The sequence below is a fragment of the Esox lucius genome, chromosome 11 (assembly GCF_011004845.1).
Source record: "Esox lucius isolate fEsoLuc1 chromosome 11, fEsoLuc1.pri, whole genome shotgun sequence".
Classification (NCBI taxonomy): domain Eukaryota; kingdom Metazoa; phylum Chordata; class Actinopteri; order Esociformes; family Esocidae; genus Esox; species Esox lucius.
Genome location: NC_047579.1, coordinates 6,331,422 through 6,351,841, shown reverse-complemented (window position 1 = coordinate 6,351,841; position 20,420 = coordinate 6,331,422). Strand labels below are relative to the sequence as shown.

Genomic DNA, 20,420 nt, shown 5'->3' with positions numbered 1-20,420 from the left:
AAAGGGAAACAAGCTCCCATGTGAGCCACATCAGCACAGAGACCAACTCAAACAGGCAAACCTTGAGGAACTCGAAAAACCGTCTATAAATATCTAACCCTAGACAGAAACCCTAACTACACACACCAGAAGTTTAAAGTTGCAGTACAACACTGATGTTGTTCAAACTCTCCGTTAGTGCCGTTCTGCATGGGACCGGAGCTGAGGAGTGCTCTACGAAGGGAGCAGGGAGACATGGGGCCGGAGCTGAGGAGTGCTCTACGAAGGGAGCAGGGAGACATGGGGCCGGAGCTGAGGAGTGCTCTACGAAGGGAGCAGGGAGACATGGGGCCGGAGCTGAGGAGTGCTCTACGAAGGGAGCAGGGAGACATGGGGCCGGAGCTGAGGAGTGCTCTACGAAGGGAGCAGGGAGACATGGGGCCGGAGCTGAGGAGTGCTCTACGAAGGGAGCAGGGAGACATGGGGCCGGAGCTGAGGAGTGCTCTACGAAGGGAGCAGGGAGACATGGGGCCGGAGCTGAGGAGTGCTCTACGAAGGGAGCAGGGAGACATGGGGCCGGAGCTGAGGAGTGCTCTACGAAGGGAGCAGGGAGACATGGGGCCGGAGCTGAGGAGTGCTCTACGAAGGGAGCAGGGAGACATGGGGCCGGCCAGGTCACTGGAGCCTATATAAAGCCATCTTTGAATACAGCCCATCTAAGGTTCTGGGGGGCCGCTCAGGAACACCAAACTGTCTAAAATAGCTAGCTTTCATATCAATAGCACACATCCAACAGGACATGGGAGGAGCGGCAGGGACCACAGAGGACACAAGCTCAGGCCAAATGACACCCAAGTGGACAGCGAGGGAGCCTGACCATCATACCGTTCCAACAGACCACATCTAAAACCAGAAGGAGAATTCAAAAGGTCTCCCTACATTGAGACAATCAAAATACATATATTTTGCCTTTATTCTTGTGAATATGGGGGAGCATACTAACAGAACTGAAATAGTGTGTAGCTCCTGTTGATTTTAACTCTGAAAAGGGGCCAAATATGTTATATTGATTAACTAAGTGCAATATGGATGAAGCCACATGACAGCCATTGATTTTAGGGGTGGCTAGATGTAACAGGGACAGGATGATTACAGGGTTGAGAACAGCCGTGACAGAATAACCTGTCGTCCATGAACACCTGTCGTGGAAAGCGGGCCGGGCTTTGTTCTTGTCGCCACGCTGGATGACTCTGTATGGAGGCTGGGCTCCGAGGCTCCTGACACGTGCACACTGTATGAATATTCATATGCTGGAAGGGATGTGATGGATGGAGGTGCCCCAGAGGAAGAGGAATGTTGCAAGAGCCTCCACGCCCCTCCCCCGACCCCTGTCCCAGGCGACACACACCATCTGGCCAGAGAGGGAGGGGGAGAGGTGGGGAGGAAGACGAGGCGGAACGCGAGTGCGGAGGGAGAACAGAGAAAAAAAAGATGGAGAGGAGATGAAAGTGAAGAAACAGGACCATCAATGGAAGGCATAAAGGGGGAGGGGCATGAAATAGAGGGGTGTAGAGGACATGTGGTTTAAATCCACTAAGTCCCCAGGGACCCAGGTCCTCCCTCCATCCTCTCCCACTGGCAGGTCACACTCTTGTGGAGGGGCTGGAGGTCTGCTGCTGGGAATGCAGGCTGTCTCACACACACACAGCAGGAGAAACACACCCAGGAGCGGTGAAACAGCCATTCACTCAAAAACAGACACACAGTCAAGCTAGACACGCTGCGGAGGCCTGCCAGCCTGTAAATACACAAAGGTCAGTAGAACACAGGACCCTGGCTGACTGGAGAGGGTAAAGGTCAGTAGAACACAGGACCCTGGCTGACTGGAGAGGGTAAAGGTCAGTAGAACACAGGACCCTGGCTGACTGGAGAGGGTAAAGGTCAGTAGAACACAGGACCCTGGCTGACTGGAGAGGGTAAAGGTCAGTAGAACACAGGACCCTGGCTGACTGGAGAGGGTAAAAGCACTATATGGGGAAACATCAATAGTGTTGGACAGCCAGAACGGCGACTCGAGGCTATATGTTGACCTCCTTGCTTTATGGCATCGTACGTTATAGCCAATCTGACTTTGTTTCTCTGTGACCGAGTGGAAACCTGATATAATAGAAAAAGGTCTAGGATCAGAGCTGGCTGGTGGGACGATCAATACGCCAGCAGGTCACGTCCAAAAAAAAATGGTCCATGGGAAGTTGGGAATTTGGCCCAATTTCACCAGGAAACATTAATAAAAGTATACTCTGTGTTGGGAGGAATACAGAAAGGCAAATATAGGTCTTGAAGTACGGCAATCCCCATTAAAGTGTCCCATTGCATGCACAGTAAATGATCAGAATCTGTCAGATTAATGCAGTTCTATTGAGCCCACTACTAGGCTGTCTTAGGCAACAACTAGAAGCGTTCAGGTAAGCTTTGATGACCTTACCAAGGGTAAACAAGTTAGACAACATTATATTACACTTAACTAGCAGATAGTATACCGTTTCTACACGCTTTTTCTACCATGAGGGTCGAGGCTTGGTTGAGCATGCTAATTCAGGAGTGTTAAATCTATTTACATACATTTTTCATTGTATACATTATTTTGGGAAAGAGTGCTAAACAGCTTGGAACTCCTGACACCTACAGGACCCACTGCCCAGTAGGAGACAACGCCATCCTGTCTCGTGTTCAGATTCAGCTTGAAGATATGAGAAAACACCGGGCGCGCGCACGCAAACAGAACAGGCCGATGAAAACAATGGTTGAAAACTGGTGGCCGTCTGGTCAAACTTGGTCTTTTAACCTGACCCAGAGCCATCCTCAACAAGGTTGGATAGTGACACTGGAGGAGGCATCCAAGTCTGACTTTAAAGAGGGGAACACTGAGGAGGTCCAGAGAGACAGTCAGGCCATGGTGGAAGAAACCCAAACCAGAGGCTAAGCTAGAGCCTCCAGATAAGATGGCATTACATTACAGATTAATGTATGTATGATCTTTTTTGGAAGGCGATCATAGGGAATAAATTAGCAAATACATTATTTATTTCTGTTACAAAGATTTGTAATCGTCTTTGTTTCTGTGTGCATATGACATGTAAATAAAGCCTATGCAAATAAGGCCTACATTTCTATTTTATTCCCGTCAACTCCATTATTTCACACATATTACCATTAATTACCATATATTCCCACCAACACTTCAACCTTCAAATATTTCGGAAACTGCGCAACCCTGAACAGTTACGTCAGCGCCACAGATACACTGAACGTGTCTATTTGTGGTGAGCAGATGAGGGCGTGGCCTACCTCCTCCCTGCATCATCTTGTAGATCTTGCTCTCTATGTGGAGCTGTGGGTGCTTGGTCTTCACACACTCCAGCTTGATGGCCACTTCCTCTCCCACAGAGATGTCCGTGCCTACATGGAAGACAAAGCAGCATTAAATCAAACCAGACGTGGAACACAATGTACAAACGTCACTTTACGCAGAAACCTTTTGAGAGCGATAACCCAGATAAGTAAAAAAAAATAAAACGGAAGGGTGACAGACCCGTTGGGAGAGCATTACGCACTGGCTACGGCAACAACACAGGGTCAAAATCCGCACCATTAGGAGAAGTGCTTGCCTGTAAGATCGACGTCAATCCTCATCAAGTAGGATACAAATGAACCAGCCAGGGTGTCTTAATGAAACCCGTTTGGTGGAAACGCATAACCGGCAATTCCACATCTCACACTGAGCGCCGTCTGAACCCCAAAGACCAGGTTCAACCCCACCTGATCAGGTCTCGCCATCCCACTCTTTCATCCTCCCACCCGTCCCCCTTCCCTCCTCTCCATCCCTCTCACGGCACGGCTGTAATACCGTGGGATTCCTCACCTTTCGAGCCTCCCACCCGTCCCCCTTCCCTCCTCTCCATCCCTCTCACGGCACGGCTGTAATACCGTGGGATTCCTCACCTTTCGAGCCTCCCACCCGTCCCCCTTCCCTCCTCTCCATCCCTCTCACGGCACGGCTGTAATACCGTGGGATTCCTCACCTTTCATCCTCCCCCACTTGTGTTACCACGACAACGATAGCGTTCCACAAATAGCCGACCTCCGTCACTACACAGTAACGCCACTCTCGTCATTTCCTCCAGCGCAGAGTCCCATTTCCCTTATTCAGCACCATATACTTTCTGACTAGGGCATACATGCTTCTGCTGAGAATGCAAGGAGACATTAGGAATAATCGAAAATGTGTCTCCACCCGCCAGACATTTCTCACCAGGCAGAACCTATAAATGTGCCCAATAACGAACAGGTTTAAATCATGGTTTTAAAGTGAGTCCTAAAAAAACATGACCGTGGGCTTACATTTTCCTACAACAAGCCAAGCTCATTATTTTCGGGGGTGTGTTGAAAGGAGTAGCAGAGGATGCCTTGTATGTAAATCACCCTCCAAAACAAAGAGGCAAGGAAGGCAATTATACAGCGATGACATATCAAAGGATAACATTGTGTCTGCGTTTTATGTCTGTGTGTAAGTTCGTGTGTGTTTGTGTTATAGCTCCAGATCTTTCAAGATCTATGCTACATACAGCTCCGGAAAAAAATTTATAAAAAATTAATTTTTCTTTTCTTTCCAAAAAAGTTCTGTTCCTCACTCAAAACTTAATGTTCAACTTGTTTGGAAAGGAGACGGACGACATGTCAGAGACGGACGACATGTCAGAGACGGACGACATGTCAGAGACGGACGACATGTCAGAGACGGACGACATGTCAGAGACGGACGACATGTCAGAGACGGACGACATGTCAGAGACGGACGACCTGTCTGAGACGGACGACATGTCAGAGACGGACGACATGTCAGAGACGGACGACATGTCAGAGACGGACGACATGTCAGAGACGGACGACATGTCAGAGACGGACGACATGTCAGAGACGGACGACATGTCAGAGACGGACGACATGTCAGAGACAGACGACATGTCAGAGACAGACGACATGTCAGAGACAGACGACATGTCAGAGACAGACGACATGTCAGAGACAGACGACATGTCAGAGACAGACGACATGTCAGAGACAGACGCTCTTTGGAGGATGCAGCAGGATCCGTGTGACTCGACTGCAGCCTCTGGGCACAGGAACCAGGCCTGCTAGGGAAGTGTTTGAACTGGCAAATACAAATTGGCATTTTACTGGTTAAAAGTTTAAAAAGAAAGGGGAATTGGGATGTGAAGCTTGGTTCAATCACGACAGTATGAAAACACACAAGATAAGGAGGGCGAAGAGCACAGACAAAACAAGTATTGTTACAAATTAGAAATTTACCACCTAGAAATGTGATCCGATGTCATTCTGAACTGAATAAGTTGATGCTATATGGTTTACAGCTGCAGATATACACCCATTCGTTCTGGCTGAAACACTGTACTCATGTCTCAAACATCCTATCAACCTGTGCATCTGGTTCTTCCGACATCAAATAAGGAAGTGGCCTCTAAAACAGCCCTTTCTGGTAGTTATATGCAATAAACACATTACTTAACCATGACAGCTGTTCTTTTAGATTATGGCTGACATAACTTGTCGGCCATTCGCCAACCAGCATTTCTCAACAAGCTTCAAAGAACATGAATGTATCCAACTGTTAGTTATGAATTTAAAACTGGTAAATGCCTGACTCTCACAGGGTCATGAACACAACACCAGAGGGGAAGCTTGAGGAATAAAGCAGTAATCTTTTGTCATTTTCCAGCTATGCCAGCCTGAAACTGAACCTAGAACCTGACACAGCGATATGAATCCCTAATCTTTGTGCGTGTATCCTCTAAATCCCTCCCCATCCGGTGAAGACCCTGTGATTGATTAGTTCCCGTACATGTAACATTTCAATCCCTCCCCAGAGACAATGATCAACATGACTGACAGGCAGGCTACGTCCTGATGACTGACAGAGCCGCTCCCCATACGTTAGAGTTGATATCGATGCACTTGGTTGACACGATAGATTAATGGTGGATGTGCATTAGTTCAGTGAGAAACATCACCCAGTTAGGATCAATAATAGTGCACACATTCGCAGGTTGAGGCTAGCCTAGTTAATGCACACGGTCAAGCAACGCTGCGTTGGGCATCAGAGCGTTGCTATCAGGGGGAGAGCTACACACTTTCTGGCCTCACAGCAAATGAGCATAATGGTTGTGACAGGGCAAATCTAGCCACTCAGAGCCCATTCACACAAGACAAGAGAAGCCAGCTAGTTTCTCACAATGCAGAGCTACAGTAACAGCAGTCCTCTAGAGAAACAAAACCTGTTGAAGACTAGGCTGTTCTTTAAACCTTTAACAAGACAAACCCTATGACCACTAAGCTGTTCTTTTCCTATGGCTTTAACAGTATTTGTGAACAGGCCTGAGGGCAACCATGCTCGCAACTATGACGAGCAGCAACAAGACAACATCTCTTCAGTCTGCTTCTACAGCTCAATAATAAATAAATGTAATAGGAGAAATGTAGACAAAGCCCCACCATGTGAGAGTTTCAGGAGAGCTGGTGAGGGTCTGTGCGTGGGGGCTTTTATCCTCACAGGGATGTGACCCCATGACATTCACCCCATCTCAATGACAGTGGGGAAATCAACACAACACAAGGCTCCTGACGCGGTGGTCTAGGGTGGTCCAGCAGTCTGGGGATCCACCTCTGTTCTGCTGGGAGTCTGACCAACAACCATCAGCAGACATGACCCATTCACAATACTGACCTTCATGTAACATTCAGCTGCTACCTGTGTACACTGGCATAAATGATATGAAACCTTACATTTCAACAAATGCATACTCGACTGTGAAAATATAAAGATAGATAACTTTTGTATAACAGGACACCAAAAAAAAAGTCTGATAATGAATGGAAAATGTACAAATTATATTATAACACCAGTCAGTCAGAAATAACTGTCAAAAGATGTCAACAGCTTCTTGTCCAAGCATTCAATGCCTTGAGATGCACATAAAGACTAACTTGATATCATCCAACCTGAGAATGTGTCCTGAATGACATCTGTCCCAACATGAATGTGTGTTAACATCTCCTGGGTGGAGGTTGTTGTGCCTGACCGGCCCTAACCTGACCGGCCCTAACCTGACCGGCCCTAACCTGACCGGCCCTAACCTGACCGGCCCTAACCTGACCGGCCCTAACCTGACCGGCCCTAACCTGACCGGCCCTAACCTGACCGGCCCTAACCTGACCGGCCCTAACCTGACTGGATTTGGTTTGATAAGTGTCTGGGTCTGTCCCCAAAAGCACACCACTCCCTAGAGGGCATATTAGTCCAGAGCAGTGCACTACATAGGAGGCCTGTCAGCATTTGGGACGCAGCCTGTCTCTTGGCTGCAGTGTTGTGTAATGTGAAGAGTCTCTGCTTGGCTCCCTGCCTGCTGATTTGACTGGCTCTTATTGAGGGGAGGGAGGGGAAAGAGTAGTGGATGCAGTGTGTTGAGGAGAAACAATCTAAAGCCTTGGACCAGAGTTGGGAGCTGGATGGTCATTTGTATTCCTGGTGCTTCGAAACCAAATAACTTGTTTCTCAACAAGTTCCTTAATTCCAAGTAGAACGTAACCAGTGTCCTCTGGCCATTCAGATCAGCCGTTCATTTCCCTCCCGTTCTCCTCCATGTGTCCATAGCCTACAGGCAGCTGGCCCTGTCGCACCCCACCCCTCCCGCTTCTCTCCCCCCGTTCTGGGCCTCTAAAAGGGAGATGGGCCGTTTGCAACTCTGTCATCCGTGCATGAAGATAGGAAGACAGAACTCCAGCACGAGGCGATGGTCACAGCCCATAGCACGCCATGTTATACAACTGGAAGACACACACACGTGAAGTGTTATAAAACACATCCCTGCACAACTTAATTGGTCCTTGAACTGGGCTGAACCAGGTCTGAAGTGTTGTCCTGGGTATGTACGGGTCCTGTATTGGTGCACAGCACGTTGTCCTGGGTATGTACGGGTCCTGTATTGGTGCACAGCACGTTGTCCTGGGTATGTACGGGTCCTGTATTGGTGCACAGCACGTTGTCCTGGGTATGTACGGGTCCTGTATTGGTGCACAGCACGTTGTCCTGGGTATGTACGGGTCCTGTATTGGTGCACAGCACGTTGTCCTGGGTATGTACGGGTCCTGTATTGGTGCACAGCACGTTGTCCTGGGTATGTACGGGTCCTGTATTGGTGCACAGCACGTTGTCCTGGGTATGTACGGGTCCTGTATTGGTGCACAGCACGTTGTCCTGGGTATGTACGGGTCCTGTATTGGTGCACAGCACGTTGTCCTGGGTATGTACGGGTCCTGTATTGGTGCACAGCACGTTGTCCTGGGTATGTACGGGTCCTGTGTTGGTGCACAGCACGTTGTCCTGGGTATGTACGGGTCCTGTATTGGTGCACAGCACGTTGTCCTGGGTATGTACGGGTCCTGTATTGGTGCACAGCACGTTGTCCTGGGTGTCCTGTGATGTCAAACTAACTTCATCTCTATGTGCACCACACACCCAAGGAGCATTCCGTTCCGCAGAGCTCGCTCCTTCAGCTCTGGACAGACGAGAACGACACGGTGGAAACCGGGGGGAACTACAAGTGTTCTGTCCTCACTAGTCCGAGAGGCATTAAGTGGGCGAGAAGAGACCAGGCCCGGGAGGCACAGCCAACAGACGGCGCGAGCAGCCAGATGGCTGTGGTCGTCTTGGTGTGGACACTGGGCAAGGTGCGGAGAATCTCTCCCCATTCGGTTGCTAAGCCATCATTAATGAGAGGCTTGCTGGCTCGGGGAGTGTGGGAGGGCGGACAGAGATGCTGTGGGAAATGACTGGTCGGGAGATAAAACAGCCCATGCGAGAAGCCACCGGGAGTTTCTACAGGTCGATACGGTTCTATACCATAACAAGGCCAGGGTTGACACACCGGGAGTTTCTACAGGTCGATACGGTTCTATACCATAACAAGGCCAGGGTTGACACACCGGGAGTTTCTACAGGTCGATACGGTTCTATACCATAACAAGGCCAGGGTTGACACACCGGGAGTTTCTACAGGTCGATACGGTTCTATACCATAACAAGGCCAGGGTTGACACACCGGGAGTTTCTACAGGTCGATACGGTTCTATACCATAACAAGGCCAGGGTTGACACACCGGGAGTTTCTACAGGTCGATACGGTTCTATACCATAACAAGGCCAGGGTTGACACACCGGGAGTTTCTACAGGTCGATATGGTTCACCACCTGGAGGGAAACCTTGGGGACTGCGGCACGCACGCACGCACAAACACCTCTCTTAAACAACTCAGTGGCACAACCAGTCAGCATCACCAGACTGCTTGGACGTCTTTAAATAAGGCCCTGGAAGGAGAAGACACACAGCTGATTCACTGGTGCGTGTTGTTGCGTAACTTTAGTTGCTGTGGAAATTTAAACAAGAGGATTGAGAGCGACACCCAGTAACGCGGCAACATCATAAAAAGACCTGTTGCCAACACATTAACTTAGTTTTCAGAGCATCCTGGTCTAGACAGGGAGCAGAAAGTCATAAAAACTAGACAGACAGACAACATCAAGCAAATCTGCAGAGGGGAGCGGCAGGGACACAATGCGTAAAAGCTGAATTCAGCTCAGTGCCAGAGACAAGGGTTCAATACCCATCTCTACTCTTCACTGCCTGCTGTTCACCTGTCAACCGGAGTCAACCGGTCAATAAAAGCCTTAGAAAAATAACACAGAAGGTGAATGCATGTCTGAAAATAGCTGAAAGGAGCTTGGGGGCTGACAAATGCAAACAGGCAGAAAGATAGGAGAGGGAAAGGGAGGGAGAGAGAGAGAAACAAAGAGAAACTGAGATAGAGAAAGTACGACAGAAACAGAACGACAGAAATCAACAGTGTGGGTTGATTGAGTTTCTGTCAAATGAGTTTGTAAATACTGGTGTTCCCTGAGAGTCAGTCCCAAATGACCCATTTGGCTCAGGACAAAGTAGTGCACTATGGAGGGAAATGGGTGCATTTGGGATCCCACTCCTCCCTCCTCTTATCTCCAGATGCCTGACGCTGGCCAAACACGTGTAGGTTAGGACAAAACAGGGCTGGGACAACTAACTTCTGAACATAGCCAAATATTACACAACTTCATCTTCCAACTGAAAGTAAACATCACAGTATCTCAAAGTTGTTCACGACCCCCATTCATGTTTCCACAATGTAAAGACGCATGAATGGACTAAATTCTTAAAGACTTTACATTTCTTTCCTCCTAATGTTTACGTAATGATTGCGCAAGAAGCGTTATTGGATGGTCAAAATCATTACTTTTACGCTGGCTTGTTCTACAAACAACAAAATTCCAGCGCACACGCACACACAGCTTCCCCTTAAGGCCTCTAGTCCTTCCACAGCAGAGCAAGTTGAGCAAGTTGTTTGGAACATTGAATCGCAATAAAAATGTAAATGCCAAATCACCAAAAAAAATCTAGGACAGAAGACATGAAGGGGCAAAAGTTGCCTAGCGTAACCAAACGTTTGCTAAATCAAATCCTTAAGCAGCCAGTGTGAACACTGTCGTTCTGTCCCTGAGCGGGGGCCCTCAACACTAACTGTCCCTGAGCGGGGGCCCTCAACACTAACTGTCCCTGAGCGGGGGCCCTCAACACTAACTGTCCCTGAGCGGGGGCCCTCAACACTAACTGTCCCTGAGCGGGGGCCCTCAACACTAACTGTCCCTGAGCGGGGGCCCTCAACACTAACTGTCCCTGAGCGGGGGCCCTCAACACTAACTGCTCCAGGTCGTTGCTGTAAATGAGAATTTGTTCTCAGTAAACGAACCTACCTAAACCCGAGGCACCAAACGCATTAACAGGGTTGGTTAAAGCCCTCGTCCACACGTACACAGGTATTCTTTTAAAACAGGGGTAAGATATTCAGGCACTCTGCTTTCAGTGTACATGCAGCAGGATGTGATGTACGTGTGTTGTGACACCTTCCTCCTGTAGCCATCCTACACCACAGTGGACCCCCTCCCTGTTCAGATGGGATAGCCTTCCCTGCCCAGTGATGAGTCTGGAGCCCAACACCCTGTCAGTGGTTTCTCCCTCCTAGGACCACTGTCGGTAGCTACTCACCACTGCTGACCGGGAGCACCCCACAAGCCTTGCCGTTTCAGAGACGCTCTGACCCAGTCATCTGGCCATAACAATTTGGCCCTGGTCAAAGTCACTCAGGTCTGTACTCCTGAATCCAACATGTTGACTGTGAGAACTGATTGTTTGCTAACCATCTAATCTACCCAGACCTTGACAATTGCCCTTGTTAAGAGATGATCAACGTTATTTGCGTCACCTGTGAGTGGTTATAATGTTTTGGCTCATCAGTCTAATTGCAGATTCAAAGTGTTAACTTGACATTATTGTTAATGCCCTTACACACAATACCAACACGTCTGCATATCAATAGGTGAACTAGTCACCACTAACTCTGCTCATTTAAACCAAAGGCTGTCTAATACAGTGGGAATCTATTTCCCTACAGATAACCGTACTAGCCTGCATATCCTGAGTCAGTTACTGAAACACAGAGAGCAACCAAACACAACGTGCAGTAATTGTGCAGACAAAGACGAATTGCATTGCCATCAGCTTCTTGTCAATGCGACATTCTAGCGGAAAACCACTGAAAGCAACTTTTTTCCCTTCTTTACAAGACAGAATGTCTAGCCACACATATGATGGATCAGAATCAAAATTAAGAAACAGGAACAATAATACCGTAAGCCCCACGCCTATACAGCCAGTGTGTTGAGAAGAAATTCTGGTTTTAGCGAAAGCCATTGTTAATGTACTTCCTGACAAGTATTATTGAACAAAACAACCGGCCACAGCTTCATGATACTCTAGGATCATCAACAGAGGTCAATCTTCCTCCACATGGTCTTCCCTGGTCTTTCTCCACTCACCTTTGCTTACAGAAACCATGTGTGTGGTGCGTGCGACTGTTTATGTTGAAACAATTGACTTATACCGGCATACAGTTTATACCGCCAATAAATCAAGCTACAGTTTAACATTTAGCACCATAAACAGGGGCATCGTTCAAAGCACAACCACATGGGTAGGGTCAGTTCTCCATTGGAAATCCTTATTATTCTAAGCAATTCCCTCTCTAAATATTTCTTCTCTCCTGCTCCATTTAAACATAGGAGGACACAAGGTCTTGGACCACACTTGTTGGTTTCAGGCTGGGTGTTTTGTAAAAGCACTTTCTGACAACTGCTGATGTAAAAAGGGCTTCATAAATACATTTGATTGACGCAGTGGAAAGTTGAGAGCATGAATTCTACTAGTAAACCTGTGTTTGTGTTCTTGCCAATAACCACAAAGGTACAGCCCAATCATCATGTGCCAAACAAAAGGAAAACGGGTTAAAGTCAATGTTGATATGGTTTATAAGCGGGACAAAAGAAAGAGGTTTACCAGTGAGATCTGATGTAGAGACATACAGCGCTTTACCGTAATTCCCCGTTTATAACCCACACTGTGTATAAACCGCATCATTCATTTTATAGCTTTGAGTGAAAACAAACCCGCATTTGCCCGGAGAATTATGACTCGCACGTACATTGTACATAAATCTTAAACATGTCATAGGGTGCTACCAAAATTATTAAATAAAGAATAAAATGTTTTTAGAAACTATCATATTTGCTACATTTCTGAGACCTCTGAGTCGTCGGTCAATCAAGTGAAAAAGTTTAAACTAAGTGTCAAATGGAAAACACCGAACTTCAATTTAAATTGTATTCAGTTTAATAGCACATTAAGCATAATTGCAATATTTGTCAAAGAAATAGCAATTGAATATTTTATCCAAATTCTTCTGCAATGTTAATATTGCACATGTAGTGATGGACTGTGCAGCCCTTAAACTGTAGTGTCGAATACAGTGCAAAGGCTTTAATCAGCCTGTGTATCGGCCAGCAAAGCTGAACATCTGCAAACACACGGAAGCGTCCCAAATGGCTGCCCCTGGCCCATGGACCCTAGTCACAAACTAGTGTACTTTATAGGGTATAATCTGCCATTTGGGACAGACCCACTGTAAACGTTTCACCTTGTAGAACTGCACCCCCGTACTGCATTCACAGGCCAAACACTGACCTCATCCGGGTGTCTTGTTGCCAATGGCAAACACACACTCCAGCGCCCATTCACAGGCCCAGAGAACACAACGTACAGAACCCAATACGGAACACTGCGGAGACCCTTAACAGATTCCAGCTGTGCTTGAAACAATTACTGCGACACACAAAATTGTATATTGGGCCTAAAGTGAATCAGAGTAACAAAGATCCACTCCCACCCATCTCTTGGCCTACATGAAAGCAGAAAGCTACAAGGGCTGGAAGACTGTAAACACAGCATTCACAAACATCTTGTCTCCAACACCCTGTTCCACTGGTAGGGCACTTACATTGACCAGAGCCCAAGCAGCCATTAGCCAGTGGAGTCTGAAAAGGCAGCAGCTCCCCAGAGGCTCTGGGCAAAACCAGCGCGCTGAGCAATAGGGTGCTATTTAGGGCTCAGTTGTTGGTGATGGAGTAGTGGTTCAGTCTGAAGAGGGCATTGAGTGCAGCTGACTAACACCGCCCCTCAGACCCAAGGCCACTCGGCTCTCTGAACACGGTAGGGGAAGCGGCTGCCATTTGGGCCGCCGCCTGTGGCCCCAGAAGTAGTTACATCACATCAATCTCTCAACTGGGGCTTCGGCAGAGCCGAGTCAGAACATGCAGGACACACGAGAGACTGAGTGTGAAAGAGAGACTGAGTGAGAAGGCTGCATAAACGTGCAGAAAGGGGATGTAGGTGAATGAAGAGGCCAACGGCAAACAGCATACATAAGGGTATCCACTCTGAACCCAGCGTCAAGGTCATCAATAACTCCAAGTGAACAAAAGTTTTCAGGTTGAGAATAGAGAAATCTACTGAACACATGGAGACCCACTAGTGCAAAAGTCTGCCAGCTGTCCCATAATAACCAGGTTTAACAGAACTATTATTTGGACAATACTGGAATCGGTAGGGAAAAGGCTGAACATCTGGAATCCTCGGACTCGGGGGACGCCAGAATATTGCGCGTCAACTCCAGACCAGAGGAAGTGCCTTTCAGGCCCCCACACAGAAAGACAGGAGGGACACCTTGTAAACAGCACGTAACCCAACCCCTCACTGCTGCTGTCAGGGGAATGTTGCAACAGAGTTCTGCTGTACAAACACGCAATGAAGAGATCCGTCACATCGCCGCAGGTTGCATGTCACTTCCCTGATGATGGTTGCCAGCCAACCACACCTACTTATCTCGAACCTTCGCCCCTGATTAACGCCCAGGGCATTTCCCTGCCCGTGCGCCCTAATCTTTCTGTCCTCCTCCTGCGATGACTGAGGTCAACCAGTCCACCAAATTCACTTGGACAGATTTCATTTTGAAAGATACACACTGTTGTTCAACGGATTTCTTCCTTCCTCCCCTTTATGCCCTCTCTTCTGAAACCGAACGGCAGTAAGTGGGGCCTGAAAACATCCTCAGCCCAACAGAGGAAACAGAGGAAACAGAGGAAAATACATGTTTCAGGGGCAAAGGAAGCTAGATTGAAAATACAGCATGCCTGAAAACTGGATGATTTGGGTTTTTCCAACCCCTGTAAGGGTCAATCAATCAATCAAATGTATTTATAAGGCCCTTTCTACAACAGCAGAAACCTAGAGAGGACCCAGGCTGAGAGGGGTGACCAGACCTCTTCTGGCTGTGCCGGGTGAGATATTAAGAGTCCAATTGGAATAATTAATACATTTATCTGGGCTAAATCCAGAGTCTATTTAAAAGGGTGGTCTATCCAGTGATCCAAACCCGCCAGGCAAAGGTGTATGGGACAGCCGGAACAGCGAGGTGACTAAGCAACACTAGAACGGCCGCTAGTGTCCAAAAAGGCAACGCATTTTCTACAAAAGTAGTGCGCAATAAAGCCAAAAAGTGTGCCGTTTGGATTTTGGACATACTCCTTGTCGAGACTCTGTGACCGAGGCCAGAACACTAGTGTGTTCAATGAACACATATGGCTTATGCTCCTAACGTAATGGTGGTAATCCAGAACAGAGAGCAGCAGGCATGACACACATGCCAAACACAGTACAGAACATGTGTTGAAAGGAGACACCACTTCTCCCATTGGGTTTGTAGAGGGTGTCATGGCGACCATAATTGGCTAAGCCCATTCTCAGAATCAAGTCGTAAGGGTCACTGGTCTTACCATGCTGAGGTGCGCTGCGATTGTGCAGGACGCCAAATCAAAGCTACTACGACCATATAACGTTGTTTTTCAGGAAAGTGCAACAGTTTATAACTACCATAATGTTGTAGTAATGACAGCCAACTATTTAAGATATTGGCTCAAATCAATGTTCTACCTTTGGCTTTTGGAAAATAAAAATTACTACTTTTGCTGATATTGACTTCCAAAGCTTCATAAGAAGTGTTGAGATGCTGAGCCTCAGATTTTTGGAAACTTTGGTCAGCACTGAAAAATACATTTAGAGAGGCTGGACCAAAACTACAGAACCATGGTCTTGTTCAGTAAGCAGGGAAAACTATAGAGACAACACAAGCTGCTTAGCCAAACTAATGGGAAACGATACAACAGCCAGCCAGCTTAACAACACCCCAGCAGAGACAAAGGACCAGACCAAAACCAGCCATGTCCTCCGGGACCAACCCAGGAAATACAGCTCAGGCACATTCAACAGCACTTGCTGGATGATAGGGCCCAAGGCCAACGGTAAGTCTGTCCATCACAACAAGGTTGGGACGGATTTCTAATCCCACCATTAGCTTCTAAACTCCCAACACCACTGGCTGATTCCAGAAAAAAAATCTCAAAAGGTATCCCATTATAGTCACAACCGAGTTTAAATCTTATGCTAAACAGCTGTTTGTGTTCATCCTCAAACCAGAAAACTTAACACCAAATACTCAACAGAACGTATCATGATACAGAGTGGAATAAAACTAAAACCAAGCTACTTCAATTTCTACTTTATCAAAGTCACACATCACAGAAAACCTTTAATTTTCAGAGATAGGTAGACAAAATCTCTAGAGCTAGGAGTAGGGACGAAGAGTTTTCAGTCATGTGTTTAACAGTAAATAGCAATTGAATATATACATATATACACACACTACAAATCACTTGAACAGAAACAAATAAATCTACAGTCCCGGGAAAGTTGAGTTAACGCTGTCATCATGGATCCAGCATTATAATCACTCCATGCTAGGGCTGCACCATATATCGTTTCAGCATCGACATTGTGATGTACGCATCTGCAATAGTCACACCGCAGAACGTGGGATTTAGTAAGGTTTTTTTCAAATGGAAAACCAGCATTCTGTCTGATATAAGGTAATTTACTCTGATTTATGGGTTATTGGATCCAGTTTATTATTATTTTAAACATGGCTCGTTGCTGCACTTGGTTGACGTGCAGGCTCTGCTTGTGCCTGACGAAATTATGAGCAAGGAACAGGCAAAAAAGACCAAAATGGAGAATTTGGTTGCAAAAAGAAATGAATCGTCAATTATATGGAACTATTTCGGCTGCAGACAGGATGATGTTCACCAAAAACAGGTAATTTGGCAGCGTTACACCATATGAGAAAGGTTCCTAACGGCAGAGAGAAACCAAAGATTCAATAACATTTCACGTCACCAAAGACATGGTACCAATTAAGACGGTTAACAATAAGGGTTTTAAAAACATTATCCAGTCGCTTGACAAGCGCTATGTAATGTCATCATTCAACTATTTTTCTCAAGTTTCCATCCCAGAGCTGTACGACAAATGCAAGGCACAAGTTAAAAAAGAGCTGTCACAAGTGGAATATTACACAGGAACAACGGACTTGTAGTCCAGCCGGACAACGGAGCCCTACATAAGTCTGACTGTACACTTTATTAATGAGGACTTTCACCTGAAACGACGCTGTTTGCAAACAGCCTTTTCCCAGAGGATCATACAAGTGAGAACATCACAACAGGGATGAAAGAAGCTTTAGCTGATTGGGGCCTAGATGAGTCGTCTAGTCTGTATTACAACAGACAATGCTGAAAACATGGTGAAGGCTAGCACCTGAACAAGTGGACCAGATTGCAGTGCTTTGGCCACAGGCGGCATCTAGCCCAATTGCGCATTCTATTTTACTACTGTTGCTATTGCGATACTATTACTGTTACATATTACCTAGAAACCTGTTCTGAAATATAACAATTGCAATGAGTTTAATACATTTTTATTGTAGAGGATGGGCCTGGGGAAGAATGAAGGGTACATACTGTCAGGTTGATAACCAAAGCTCTTCCTGAAGACATCCTGTATTTTTTCATATCGCAATATGTAAATCGCAGAAAAACAAAACATCGCAATGTCAGTTATTTCCAATATCGTGCAACCCTACTCTGTGCCATTTTGCCCAACAACACAAAACCCTCAACATCTCAACTGATGTCCAGTTTGTGGAAACCAGAGGACTGCTCCGTTTCAAACATTGCTAACATTTTAGTATGTATTATGAAACCCCACACAGATTACTGGCCACACCCACTCTATATACAGTTGAGAATGACAGCAGCAACCAAGTTCTTTGCATAGTTTTGTTTAGTTTGCCAATGACCTCATGGCTTTACCTGCAGAGCCTGCTAGTGATCCAATGCTTTCATTACTGGCCATGTAACCCAGAGTGAAACCAGAGTATGTATGGAGGCCAGAACAGGACATTGAACACTAAAGTACACTATAAATTAACATTTCAACATTCGGGTATGTATAAATGATCCTTTCTGGGTTTCCTCTAAACTCAATGCAGCAGATACACTGGTCTCTCTGGTACTCACCTCAAAACAAGGCAGTGTATGAATACGCACCCAAAACGACCCCCATAAACACTACTCCCTTCATGCAGCCTGAGGCGGAAATAATGAAACAGGCTCTTGAGCCAATCAGCGGGCACAGTGGATGAGTCATTAGTATATGGCTATGCAAATGATCCAGCCCCTTTAGAGAATGAAGATGTGAGACAGGGCTTGAATGGTAGTCATTAATTCACACCAGAGCAGAATGCTATACAAAAGTGAACTGTTTGGGCAACTTGGGACAAGTAGAGTTAGTTCCTCCTTGATTTTACACCCGGCCAGCGTGAACCCACTAGCAGCATCAGACTAGGCTGGGTCTTGTTTGTAGGGAAAAATGTTTGGTATGGGGGGCAGGTATCAGCCCTCATCATTGTTTATGAGTTTCCACAATGCAACTTGAAGTCACTCAGACAAACACCTGCTCAGTATCTGCGTGTCAAACATGACCTTGTTGGGTTTCGTGCCCCCACATAATCAACAGAAGCTGATTAAAGGGAAATAATCAATATGATTAGGTTAGGGCAAAGAGGTTTGAATGCGGAACCAGTTGATAAGACATGATCAACTAAAACGTTTGGACCACTACCCAATGAGATCAGTAGCTATCTTTAAATCAGCTGAGAGTTTAAAGGGAAAAGCATGTTCCATTTTATCTATGCATTAGCTACATACAAAACCCTGATCCAATCCAACATCATCATAACTTGTCACAACATGCCCAAACTGACCACTAGTAGCTACCACAGTCGTGGGGGATTAGAATAGCTAGCTATAACAAATCTCCAGTGAAAATAGTGTTTGACGCCGTTTCATAGCGGTCTAAAGCAGAACTGATGTTAATATTGTAACATAGGCTACACAGCCCAGCTATATATTACGACGATGGACGAGTTGAGAGAATAGTAAATTCAAGGTGTCATGTCAGCCATTGTACTTCTCTAGATGAGACATTTACAGACTACTGTAATTTCAGCTTTGGCTATCTAAGTAGGTAACGTTAAAAGCCACAACTCCATGGAGCTTGACAAAAGGTCGACAACATTGAATTCAAAAAGCAATTCAGTGATTTTACGCAAGAGAGATTATTGTATTATCAACAAGGAGAACAAGAGTGGGTATAAAGCGTATTTCTTCATGGTTATATACACACATACATCATTAGAGCGTTGAAGGTTAGTACAAACTGTCCTGTTTTGAATTTACGTTAGCTAGCCAACGTAGCAAATCAGCTGGCTAAAACGAGAACTGCTTGAACAGCTGACGTTTGGTTGAATCTGTACGGTTGGAGAGCTAGCCAACTAGCAAATGTCATGCACACTTGCTATAAAAAGATCGCAAACTAAGTCACAGATGTGAGAAAATGTATAATAGATTGTTTTATAGGCACTTGACTTACCCAAATAAATGTCTCCAAACGAGCCACTTCCAATTTTTCTGCCCAATCTGTATCGGTTTCCCACTCTCAATTCCATAATTGCAAGCAAGCTCGCTAACTCAAAATCCAAGAAAAATGTATCAGGCGAAACTCCAGTAAAGTTTCGTTTAAAATAAAAAAAATTAAAAGGCAAAACTATTTTCTGAAAATATGAATTTCTTCTTTCTGCTTCCTATAGTCTGTCACTCTCTCTATCCGGATATAGTAACTGTCCCCTACTTACAATCCAACAATCTATCTTTCACCTCTCGTTTTAAAACAATCCTGATATCATAAAAAAGTAATACTGGGCTTGTTTAAAAGGTTAAAGTGTGTAGTTTATGCTCTTGCTATTTTCGATGTCATCCAGACTTGTTTTTACGAGGATGAAGAGGGATTTTGAAGACGTTGCCCTTCTATTCCTAGCTATTTTCTTCAAGCTCAGTCTTTGCCTTTGCCTTCTTCCATATGCGACTGCTCGCTGTTCAGCAATCTGTTGTCTTTCGGTGTCGTCACTTCCGTCAGAAATGTCTGGCCATTGCAAATATCTGGCATGGGGGAGGGGAAGCCAGGGCTGGAAAGGGCTTGCCCGCTAGGCTCGCCTGACACAATAACAACAAAAGCTATGGACTGAATCAATTTCCTTTGTCCAACACGACGTGTAAAAGCTAGTGTTAGTATAATCTATCTGTCATGTTCACAGTGTATTGTGTTGTGTTTAACCCCTACAATATGTTAAAAACATCGTTAAGATTTCGATTTAATTCCTGAACATTGTGTACTGTTGCAGGCCTATTAAACAAATTATTGAATACACTTACATATACACTTATATTTATACACGTATATATAATATATGTATATATATATACTTCCATATACACTTATATAGACGTATTAATCATGTACTATAACAGCTATTACTCCAACAACAATATCATATGACTTCCTTGTAGGCCACATCTTTGTAGGACATTGTGACCA

General features: G+C 45.8%; 1 protein-coding gene across 1 annotated transcript in view; it reads right to left on the bottom strand.

Moving 5' to 3' along the window:
- Positions 1–19,954, bottom strand: part of csnk1da (casein kinase 1, delta a) — a 35,630-nt gene extending 15,676 nt beyond the window's left edge. Inside the window, exons 1-2 of the mRNA XM_010905669.4 lie at positions 19,419–19,954; positions 3,328–3,438 (exon numbers count right to left, since the gene is read on the bottom strand). Of these exons, the coding sequence (XP_010903971.1) occupies positions 3,328–3,438; positions 19,419–19,494 (187 nt within the window). The 5' untranslated portion in view covers positions 19,495–19,954. The remainder of the gene's footprint in view (positions 1–3,327; positions 3,439–19,418) is intronic.
- Between the last annotated feature and the right edge of the window lie 466 nt (positions 19,955–20,420).